Genomic DNA, 12,378 nt, shown 5'->3' on the forward strand with positions numbered 1-12,378 from the left:
TACCGCCTTATTCTAAAATGGATACGATCGTTTTCCCCCCATCAATCTACACACAGTACCCCATAATGATAAAAGCAAAAACAGGTATTTATTATATTTACATTCAGACCTTTTACTCAGAACTTTGTTGAAGCACCTTTCGCAGCGATTACAGCCTCAAGTATTCTTGGGTATGACGCTACAAGCTTGGCACAACTGTATTTGGGGAGTTTCTCCCATTCAACTCTGCAGATCCTCTCAAGCTCTGTCAGGTTGTATGGGGAGCATCGCTGCAGAGCTATTTTGACGTCTCTCCAGAGACATTTGATCAGGTTCAAGTCCGGGCTCTGCCTGAGCCACTCAAAGATTTTTGGAGACTGTCCTGAAGCCACTCCTGCATTGTCTAGGCTGTGTGCTTGGGGTTGTTGTCCTATTAGAAGGTGAACCTTTGCCCGACTCTGAGGACCTGAGTGCTCTGCAGCAAGTTTTCACCAAGGATCGCTCTGTACTTTGTGTATTTTTTTATTTTATTTTACCTTTATTTAACCAGGCAAGTCAGTTAAGAACAAATTCTTATTTTCAATGACGGCCTAGGAACAGTGGGTTAACTGCCTGTTCAGGGGCAGAACGGCAGATTTGTACCTTGTCAGCTCGGGGATTTGAACTTGCAACCTTCCGGTTACTAGTCCAACGCTCTAACCACTAGGCTACCCTGCCGCCCCTATTCTAGACATGATGCTTGGCATTCAGGCCAAAGAGTAGAATCTTTGTTTCATCAGACCAGAGAATCTTGTTTCTCATGGTCTGAAAGTCTTTAGGTGCCTTTTGACAAACTCCAAGCAGGCTGTGATGTGCCTTTTACTGAGAGTGGCTATCATGTGCATTTTACTGAGGATTGGCTTCTGTCTGGCCACTCTACCATAAAGGCCTTATTGGTGGAGTGCTGCAGAGATGGTTGTCCTTCTGGAATGTTCTTCCATCTCCACAGAGGAACTCTGGAGCTCTTTCAGTGACAGTTTGGTTCTTGGTCACCTCCCTGACCAAGGCTCTACTCCCCCCGATTGATCTGTTTGGCCAGGTTGCCAGCTCTAGGAAGTCCTTAAATGCTGCAGAAATGTTTTAGTACCCTTCCCCAGATCTGTGCCTCAACATAATCCTGTCTCAGAGCTCTACGGACAATTCCTTCGACCTCATGGTTTTGTTTTTGCTCTGACATTCACTGTCAACTGTGGGACCTTATATAGAATGGAATGTGAATTTCCAAATCATGTCCAATCAATTTAATTGACCATAGATGGACTCTAATCAAGTTGAGGAAACATCTCAAGGACGATCAATGGAAACAGGATACACACGTCTCATAGGGGTCTGAATACTTGTGTATTTTTGGTCTGCAGTCCTCTGCACGTAAACAGTTGCTACATTGAAAGTTTGGGCAGTCAACATTGTCTCAGAATAAAGCAAAAATAAACACAGCTCCTGCACCATTGAAAATGTTCAATAATGACCTCCATCTGAGAAATACGGCCAGCTAGGCTTCTGTGTCTCTCTTCTTACAGGATAAACAACTGAACAAAAAGAGTTCACAATAATGGCAAAATCCAAAACGCAGAAATATGTTTCCTCCTTTAAATCCACACGAAAGCAGTGTCTTTGCACATACTGTTGGTCACAGCATCAGTTAATGTTGGTAGCCATACAATGCAGTTCCAGCCAGGTCATGTTGCAGGGAAAAGGCAACAGGCAGCAGGGAATCCAGCCACAATTAGTGTGGGAAACCTCTGAGGTCCCAGACACAAGGGTTGGGAAACCTTGCTAGCTTGATACTGATAGCTACCAGCTAGGCTAGTAGCTAAGCTACGGTAAACAACTTCAGGCTTTTTGGTCTGGCAGGATCCCGGGACAGATTGTAGCTGTCACAGCAGCTGAGGCTAACCGCGATGCAGGACCCAAAGTAAAAAAGTATGTAAATAAAACTTTGCCAGGAGACACTGTCGCAACTTTCAAAAACAATAAACTGAGGAGACAAAGTTTTTAGGGATTGAGGCTAATAATACCCTACAACAGTTGCCCCCACCACTGTGATAGAGGCAACCACTGGTAAGAGGCATGAAACCTTAGTAATTGCTCAACACAATACATTATTTTACTGCAGTCTCCCTTCATCAGAACATTCAGCAGAAATCTCCTCATGGGCTGGTAGGTTTTATGTTGATAGCAGATCGTACTGCAGTTCATTTTTATGGATTTGATTAATTAGCTGATTAGTTAATTTAGGTCTTATATCGTCTCCCTTCTGTCCCCCAGGATCCGGGTTCAATGTGTTTGTTTATTTCCAACTTGCTGAAGTCTTCATTCTGCTGACAATCTGTCTAGGATCATACTTGTTTTACAAGAAGAAGACCTGTCCTCAAGAACAAGGTCAGTAATGCATCACTGTAACTTTGTTTAATGTATTTTGTCTGATAAGTAACATTGTATTATTATTCTTAATTCGCTCCCCCCCCGCCCTCTCTCTCTCTCTCTCTCTCTCTCTCTCTCTCTCTCTCTCTCTCTCTCTCTCTCTCTCTCTCTCTCTCTCTCTCTCTCTCTCTCTCTCTCTCTCTCTCTCTCTCTCTCTCTCTCTCTCTCTCTCTCTCTCTCTCTCTCTCTCTCTCTCTCTCTCTCTCTCTCTCTCTCTCTCTCTCTCTCTCTCTCTCTCTCTCTCTCTCTCTCTCTCGCTCACTCTCTTTTTCTCTCTCTCCAGATGATGGTGAGTAAGCAGAGTGTTTGCAGTCTCTCAGGTTGATCACAGTGGGACTCTGAGAGGGGTGTTGATGTCATGAGTTGCCATGGAGACCACGACTAATGATGATGTTATACTGCTTATTGCTGTTTTACTCTTAATCAAGCTCAAACTCAAAGCACAGTCACGTATTTAGTTCTTTTGACATACGTCTTCATAGTTTTATAATGTTCCTTCAGACCTGCCCTTAACAAAGTAATAATGAAGGATCCATGTGATGGTATTTATTTAATGGATTTTAACTCTTGAATTGTAGTGTTTTAGCGGTTTTTCATTTGTACATACAGTTTTTTATAAACTAATGAAAATGCTATTGTGTTTTTGAAAAATACATTTTCTTTCGTATTCAATTGTGACCTAAGGCATTCACAAACAGATGTTTATTTTGCGATAGCAAATATGTAGAGTTCAAAAGGTACCTGCACTCAAAACTATGAAAAGGAATGCAAAAATAATGCACTTAATTTAATCAATGCTCAAAAGAATTACAAAAAGGTTCTAGAAAACAAAAACAGAGGATGCATTTTGACCACATGTTTTTATTAGTGCTGGGGAACTGTAACAGACACTTCCATTCTTACTGTAACTTCATCATGTTTTGATTTGATGTGGTATTTGTGCGATTTTGAATGCATTGAAATAAAATCAAGCTACTTTTGAAACATTCTGGACCTTCAGAATGGCACCAAAGGAGATGACTGTCGTTGTCATGCTGGTGAAAGAGGACCCAAAAGCGACTTGGCGAAAACAGAGTCTTTAATCCAGTAAAGTAAATACAATCAAAAAAACACAACTTTCACTCGAAATGACGAGGACAAACTGGAGACTCGATCTTGAACAGCAGGTGAACAGCAGGTTGCCTCGGGAAGGCACTTGAACCAAACAGACTCAGACACCTGCTCACCACGCAGCATCTGAGGAAAACACGACACGACAGGGCGATACACAAACACAGCACGGTGAATTCTAGACAAGGAACCGACGGGGCAGAAACGAATAACAAGGAGAGAAATAGGGACTCTAATCAGGGAAAAGGATCGGGAACAGGTGTGGGAAGGCTAAATGATGATTAGGGGAATAGGAACAGCTGGGAGCAGGAACGGAACGATAGAGAGAAGAGAGAGCGAGAGAGTGAGAGAGGGAGGGGGAGAGAGAGGGATAGAAAGAGGGAAAGAACCTAATAAGACCAGCAGAGGGAAACGAATAGAATGGGGAGCACAGGGACAAGACATGATAATAAATGACAAAACATGACAGTCGTTTTACGATCCCATTACCAATTGTGCTATTATGTATGTTTTTTCGTGTTATTTTGAACCTAATGTTTCTGCCATTGTGTCTTATGACCGAAAAAAAACTTCTAGATGTCAGAACAGCGATTTCTCACCCCATGCTGGAGGAATACTTTTTCTTCAACGAGAAGGATGGGATGGATTTATTTCAGACGCCTGACAAGACCCTCATCCCCGTCATTCAGAGGAGAAAGAGACAGGGGTATTGGGGACGAAGGTCTGGGTGCCTTGTAAGGAGGGTAGTCTACCTTTACCATCGGTCCTATTAGCCAACATACAATCAATCGATAATAAAATAGACAAACACTAAAACCGCACTCAATGAGCTGTATACGGCCATAAGCAAACAGGAAAATGCTCATCCAGAGGCGGTGCTCCTAGTGGCCGGGGACATTAATGCAGGGAAACTCAAATCCGTTTGGTCTCATTTCTACCAGTATGTTAAATGTGCAACCAGATGGAAAACAACTCTACACCACATTTACTCCAAACACAGGGACACGTACAAAGCTCTCCCTCGCCCTCCATTTGGCAAATCTGACCTTAATTCTATCCTCCTGATTCCTGCTTACAAGCAAAAACTAAAGCAGAAAGCATCAGTGACTCGGTCAATTAGAAAGTGTTCAGATGAAGCAGATTCTAAGCTACAGGACTGTTTTGCTAGCACAGACTGGAATATGTTCCGGGATTCTTCCGATGACATTGAGGAGTACACCACATCAGTCACTGGCTTCATCAATAAGTGCATCGATGACGTCGTCCCCACAGTGACTGTACGTACATACCCCAACCAGAAGCCATGGAATACAGGCAACATCCACACTTAGCTAAAGGGTAGAACTGCTGCTTTCAAGGAGCGGGACTCTAACCCGGAAGCTTTTAAAAAATCTTGCTATGCCCTCCGACAAACCATTAAAATGGCAAAGCGTCAATACAGGACTAAGATTGGATCGTACTGCACTGGCTCTGATGCTCGCAGGATGTGGCAGGGCTTGAAAACTAATACAGACTACAAAGGGAAGCACAGCCGTGAGCTGCCCAGTGACACGAGCCTACCAGACGATCTATAATATTTATATGCTTGCTTCGAGGAAAGTAACATTGAAGAATGCATAAGAGCATCAGCTGTTCCGTAGGACTGGCTCAAACGCAATAAGAAAGAAAGAAACTCCACAAATTAACTTTTAACAAGGCACATTTGTTAATTGGGAAAGGGGTACCGCTAGTGCCCGGCCTCGGCAACATCCGGTGAAATTGCAGAGCGCGAAAGTCAAAATACAAAAGTAGTAATATTAAAAATGAATGAAAACACTGTAGTTTTAAACACCATTCTTTAGCTTCGAATCTTGGTAATCGAACCACTTTGTCCGATTTACAAAAGGCTTTACGGCAAAAGCATAGCATTTGATCGTCTGAGGACAGCGCCTCACTCAGTTCCTGCATTAACATAAATTCATAACCTGCACAGGTGTCACAAAACTCAAAAACAGCGATAAAATAAATCACTTACCGTTGCAGATCTTCATCTTTTTGCAATCCAAAGGGTCCCAGTTACACAATAATGGTCTCTTTGTTCAATAAAGTCCTTTATTTCCATTTATTTGGCACGTTTGATTCAGAAATACACCTGTTCCAACTCGCCCAACATGCCTACAAAGGAATCTAAAAAGTTACCGGTAAACTTTGTCCAAACAATTCAAACAATGTTTCTAATCCAACTTCAGGTACCCTAATATGTAAATAATCGATCGAAATTCACCCAATTTATTGTGGGAAGCTTGTGGAATGCTACCCGAAACGTTTGACCCAAGTTAAACCATTTAAAGGCAATGCTACCAAATACTAATTGAGTGTATGTAAACTTCTGACCCACTGAGAATGTGATGAAAGAAATAAAAGCTGAAATAAATCATTCTCTCTACTATTATTCTGACATTTCACATTCTTAAAATGAAGTGGTGATCCTAACTGACCTAAAACAGGTATTTTTTTACTAGGATTAAATGTAAAGAATTGTTTAAATGTATTTGGCTAAGGTGTATGGAAACTGGGTATCTACAAGGCCATGAATAGGCAGCGCTGTGGATTGGCATTTCCCTGTTAACTCTATTGAAGACACATTTTAAATGAAGAAGTTAGACATAACATTTGTGTCATTGCTTATTATTTTCTCACAGGGAGTAGTTGTTTTAGATTAGCTGAATGTTTACTGAGGTTTGTATTTAAATAGGACAACCCATATGTATGAGAGCTGTTTTGGTATCTTCCCTGTATAAAGGGGGTGGGCACAAGGGGCGGTCGGCCGAGGAGAGAGCCAGAGACCGTCTGGGAGTTGATGGAGCAGTTTGAGGAGGGATATCGGAGGGGGATGTTGGTTAGGAGTATTCTGCAGTGCAGGCGTCCTGAAGAGCGTGTCATCAGTCCGGTGAAACCTGTGCCGGCTCCACGCAACAGGCCTCCAGTGCGCGTTCCCAGCTTGGTACATCCTGTGTCGGCTCCCTGCACTCGCCCTGAGAAATGTGTCATCAGTCCGGTGAAACATGTGCCGGCACCACACGCCAGGCCTCCAGTTCGCCTTCCCAGCCCGGTACGTCCTGTGCCGGCTCCCCGCACTCGCCCCGAAGAGCATGTCACCACTCCATTGCAACCTGCGCCGGCTCCATGCACCAATTCTACAGTGCGCCTTCCCAGCCTGGTACGTCCTGTGCCATCTCCCCGCACCAGGCCGCCAGTGCGCTTCCCAAGCCCAGTATGTCTGGTGCCGGCTCCCCACACCAGGGCTCCAGTGCGCCTCCACAGCCCGGTACGTCCAGTGCCGGCTCCCCGCACTCGGTGTACAGTCCGGAGTCTCCAGCGATGGTCTACGGTCCGGAGCCTCCACAGACGGTCCACGGTCCGGAGACTCCAGTGACGGTCTACAGCCCGGAACCTCCAGCAACGGTTCACAGTCCAGAGCTTCCAGCGACTGTTCACGGTCCACAGCTTCCAGTGACGGTCCACGGTCCACTGCTTCCAGTGACGGTCCACGGCCCAGAGCTTCCTGTGTCGGTGCCATGGTCGGAGCCTTCCACTGCGCCGGTGCCCAGTCCGGCCATGGCATCCAGTCCCGCTCCATGGCCGGAGCCTTCCTCTGCCCCGGTGCTCAGTTTGGGCACGGCGTCCAGTCCCGCTCCATGGCCGGAGCATTCCTCTGCGCCGGTGCTCAGTTCGGGCACGGCGTCCAGTCCCGCTCCACGGCCGGAGCATTCCTCTGCGCCGGTGCTCATTTCGGGCACGGTGTTCAGTCCCGCTCCACGGCCGGAGCCTTCCTCTGCGCAGGTGCTCAGTTCGTGCACGGCGTCCAGTCCCGCTCCATGGCCGGAGCCTTCCTCTGCGCCGGTGCGCAGTGTTTCCCTGACACCAACTCAGTCAGTGCTCAACTGCTAGATGAACTTAATGCACTCCTCCAAGGAGGAACAACCATCCCTGGTGCAAGAAAGGTTGAGAAACACTGTTACACCACACAGGTCATGTGTTCACTCCGTGGTGGAAAAAGTACCAAATTGTCACACTTGAGTAAATGTAAAATGCCTTCATAGAAAATGACTCAATAAAAGTGAAAGTCACCCAGCAAAATACTGCTTGAGTAAAAGTCAAAGTATTTGGCTTTAAATATCCTGTAAATGTAATTGCAAAAATATACTGAAGTATCAACAGTATGAATCATTTCCTATTCCTTATATTAAGCAAACCAGACAGCACCATTTTCTTTTCTTTCATATAAAAGATTGTGTCCAACAATTAGACATCATTTCCAAATTAAGAATTTGTGTTTAGTGAGTCTGCCAGATCAGAGGCAGTAGAGATGACTAGGGATGTTATCTTGTTAAGTGTGTGAATTGGACCATTTTCCTGTCCAGCTAAGCATTCAAAATGTAATTAGTACATTTGGGGAAAAGTATGGAGTAAAAAGTATTTTCTTGTTGTCAAAAATATAAATAGTAAAGTACAGATACCCCAAAACATTACACCACTGTGTTGACTTTGAGCGTTCTAATTTTATATAACTAGGCAAGTCAGTTAAGAACAAATTCTTATTTTCAATGACGGCCTAGGAACAGTGGGTTAACTGCCTGTTCAGGGGCAGAATTTTCAATAAAGTAGCCTATTCTATATAGAAAGAATTCACATAGAGATAATACTTTTTTAAAAATCCAACGAAAACAAACATTTTAGAGAGAGAGAGAGAGAGAGAGAGAGAGAGAGATAAAGAGAGGTGTACATGACCTCATTCTGGATCTCCTTTCTCATGATCTAATACTTTTTAAACATTCTGGACCTCATTTCATATTATCTACCTCTTTTTGTTTAAAGCACAACAAACTAAGTGAATATGTGCAGCGGCCCACTGAAAGACATGTTATAACACTGTATGTTGGGAAGGCTTTTTAAATGGGGAACTGGAGCACATTGTTTCTTTCTGTTGCTTCGTGTTTTAATTGGATGTATTTGTGTGATTTTGAATGCATAGAAATAAAAGCAAGCTGCTTTTAGAAAACATGTTGAACCTCATTATCTACTACTTTTGAAACATTTTGGACATCCTTCCTCATTAACTTCTGTATACTTCTGGCACGTCCTTGGACACTGTGCTATCTAACCTCCAAACGAGCTTCAATGCCATACAACACTCCTTCTGTGGCCTCCAACTGCTCTTAAACGCTAGTAAAACCAAATGCATGCTTTTCAACCGTTCGCTGCCTGCACCCGCATGCCCGACGAGCATCACCACCCTTGATGGTTCCGACCAAGAATATGTGGACATCTATAAGTACCTAGGTGTCTGGTTAGACTGTTAACTCTCCTTCCAGACTCATATCAAACATCACCAATCTAAAATCAAATCTAGAGTCGGCTTTCTATTCCGCAACAAAGCCTCCTTCACTCACGCCGCCAAACTTACCCTAGTAAAACTGACTATCCTACCGATCCTCGACTTCGGCGATGTCATCTATAAAATAGCTTCCAATACTGTACTCAGCAAACTAGATGCAGTTTATCACAGTGCCATCCGTTTTGTTACTAAAGCACCTTATACAACCCACCACTGCGACCTGTATGCTCTAGTCGGCTGGTCCTCGCTACATATTTGCCGCCAGACCCACTGGCTCCAGGTCATCTACAAGTCCATGCTAGGTAAAGCTCCGCCTTATCTCAGTTCACTGGTCACGATGACAACACCCACCCGTAGCACGCGCTCCAGCAGGTGTATCTCACTGATCATCCCTAAAGCCAACACCTCATTTGGCCGCCTTTCCTTCCAGTTCTCTGCTGCCTGTGACTGGAACGAATTGCAAAAATCGCGGAAGTTGGAGACTTTTATCTCCCTCACTAACTTTAAACATCTGCTATCTGAGCAGCTAAATGATCGCTGCAGCTGTACATAGTCTATCGGTAAATAGCCCACACAATTTACCTACCTCACCCCCATACTGTTTTTATTTATTTACTTTTCTGCTCTTTTGCACACCAGTATATTTTCCTGCACATGACCATCTGATCATTTATCACTCCAGTTTTAATCTGCTAAATTGTAATTATTCGCCCACCTCCTCATGCCTTTTGCACACAATGTATATAGACTCTTTTTTTCTTTTTTTTTCTACAGTGTTATTGACTTGTTTATTGTTTACTTCATGTGTAACTCTGTGTTGTCTGTTCACACTGCTATGCTTTATCTTGGCCAGGTCACAGTTGTAAATGAGAACTTGTTCCTAACTAATCTTCCTGGTTAAATAAAGGTGTTCTCAACTAGCCTACCTGGTTAAATAAAGGTGTTCTCAACTAGCCTACCTGGTTAAATAAAGGTGTTCTCAACTAGTCTACCTGGTTAAATAAAGGTGAAATAAAAATAAAACATTTAAAAAAAATAACTACTACTATTTAAACATGTTTTACCTTATTTCTCATTAACTCTATTTTTTTTAACATTCTGGACCTAATTTCTCATGATCTACCACTGTTTGTTAAAAGCACAACAAACTAAGTGAATATGTGCAGGGATTCTGACTTTTCTATGGGTCCACTGAAGGAAATGTTATCACACAGACTGTAGCACTTCCCTTCATGAAGAGCCCATGCTGAGGTGTCATCAGTCAAACAACACAATGTCATAGACCACATCTCAAGTCATCAGTTCTGAGGTCTCCTACTTCCTACAATGATGGGCTAAAGTGATCTTGAGACGTGTAGACAACCCGGGTTTAATATGCTATATATAGTATCTTTCAGTACATCTTGTCTCTATTGTATCTTTCTAAATGTTCTAAAGGGACAAGTTACAGACGCTCAATGAAATGAAAGGACACAGCTTAACAATACAAAGCAGCTTTAGTGACAGTTTGACTAATATTCAGAGTCCATTTTTTTGTCATTCAAAGTGAGGACCCCCATTGTGAGTCAATGGATGCAGGAAATACGAAGACCTCGGCCTTTTTTGTGACAGATTAATCAACATGCATGCTGTGTACGGTCTTCTAATGATGGTAGTGGGACTGTCTTGTTGTAAGCAAAATCATTCATACAGTATCTTACAGATATTAGAATTGTATCTCCATTGCATGACTAAAATCAGTGATAAGCAATCATTCATTCCAAAACATGTTTGTTAATGATTTTACTTGTAAAATGATCATATTGGTCACAAGGTTCATAAGTGAAATTATGAAAAAGGTTCAGTTGAGAGCGTTATTATTTTTACTCTATCCTCAATGGCAGAATGGTTCAAACTGTTTTCTAAAGCACATCTTTTTTGCATCCAATAACAAATGCAATTCAACAAGGTTTGAGCCCCCACAAAGTGATATATGAACCCAGTCCATTATAAAGTCATGTTATTGTGTCTTGCCAACAGCTGTAACCCAAAAGGAATCAGTTGCAGCCTGTCAAAGACGCCAGAGAGTCACAAACCACGTTTAGGGAAACACTGCTGGTCCTCTCTTTTTCACTTCTTATTTCTCTCACATCTCCTCCTCTCAAATTCCTGTCTTTCTATTTCTCTCTCTTACTTGTTCATTTCTTTTTCAAATGATCACATTCTAAAATGGAGTGAAAGAGCCTACTAATTGCGTAGAAGGTAGTATTTTCATGTCAGTGTTGGACAGCAGTGTGTGAGAGCTGATCACTGCCCTGACACAACAAATGAGGTGTTATATTCTCAAGTGCCAACATACCTTCTTCACACTCAAAAGTAGCCTCACTTAACACGTTTTGCTTCTTCACTGATATAATCAAACAAAAGACATGTAGCCAGCCTGGCTGTTTAAATTAAGAAGTGAAACTCTGAGGCTCTTCCTCTTTACTCTGAGGCTCTTCCTCTTTCCTCTGAGTCATAACCTATGAATAGGTTTATGTCAAAATTACACTCGTAGAAAATAGAGGACTGATAAAAAATGTAGGATTCTGTATAAGTACAGTAGGTTCATTTTCTAAGTTGCGCGCTGCGTTGTGAAGATATGTGAGGCTGTGTTTGATCAATTTTTGTGACGTTAGCAGAAGTGTCTCATGGTCATTTTATTCTTTGTTTGGGTTCCTATGTAGTTGTCCTTTTATTGCATTGAAAAGGCTAAGTCAATATTTAATGTTTTGTGTCCCCCAATCATGGCAGATATATTATTGGTGTATGGAAGACATATTTATGACAAAAGAGATTCATACTAATAACATACCAGGGAAGATCATGTTAAAATGTCAATTTCTCGTTTCTACTTTATTTCTCTCTTTATACATTTAGAGCATTGTAATGTTATACTTTTATATTATTAGCATGTTCACTCATTATTAGCCACAGAATGTGATAATTAGATTATAAAGAATTATACCAGTTGTGTAAGAATTGTGACAACATTGTCACTCTATCCTCAGGCATGGAGACCCACTGTGATCTTGTCAGAGAGTATGGATCTCAGTGTTAAGACGCTCTGGGAGGAACTGTCTCTCTCCAGATGATGACTGATGCCATGGGATCTGAACTCATATTAAGAAAGACCCCACTGGCATATCTACGGAGATACTCAAAATGAAAAACCCTATAGTGATAATCTATGATTCCATTAAAGCCAGAGCATCCTTCCTAATCAACTATGGGAATCTTATGATTACTAACACACCAATGAATGATTCTCCTGAATACCTTTTAGAAATATTTGTTTAAATGGATATGGGAGCCAAAACAGTACAACTGTTTATTAAGTGTGACTGTTCATTCATAATGTGTTTCATATCAAAAATATTTCCATTTCATCTAAAGTAATTATTAACCTAATCAATTACATTTAAAACAAT

The 12,378-nt window shown here is 42.3% G+C and overlaps 1 protein-coding gene across 1 annotated transcript; it reads left to right on the forward strand.

The window, feature by feature from the left end:
* Positions 1-1,241: 1,241 nt before the first annotated feature.
* LOC124019361 (flocculation protein FLO11-like) lies at positions 1,242-7,549 on the forward strand. The gene is made up of 3 exons (XM_046334678.1): positions 1,242-2,400; positions 2,726-2,731; positions 6,335-7,549. The coding sequence occupies exon 3, from the start codon at positions 6,574-6,576 to the stop codon at positions 7,480-7,482; it is 909 nt and encodes a 302-aa protein (XP_046190634.1). The 5' UTR covers positions 1,242-2,400; positions 2,726-2,731; positions 6,335-6,573; the 3' UTR covers positions 7,483-7,549.
* Positions 7,550-12,378: the final 4,829 nt, after the last annotated feature.

Source organism: Oncorhynchus gorbuscha, unplaced genomic scaffold (assembly GCF_021184085.1).
Source record: "Oncorhynchus gorbuscha isolate QuinsamMale2020 ecotype Even-year unplaced genomic scaffold, OgorEven_v1.0 Un_scaffold_81:::fragment_6:::debris, whole genome shotgun sequence".
NCBI lineage: Eukaryota > Metazoa > Chordata > Actinopteri > Salmoniformes > Salmonidae > Oncorhynchus > Oncorhynchus gorbuscha.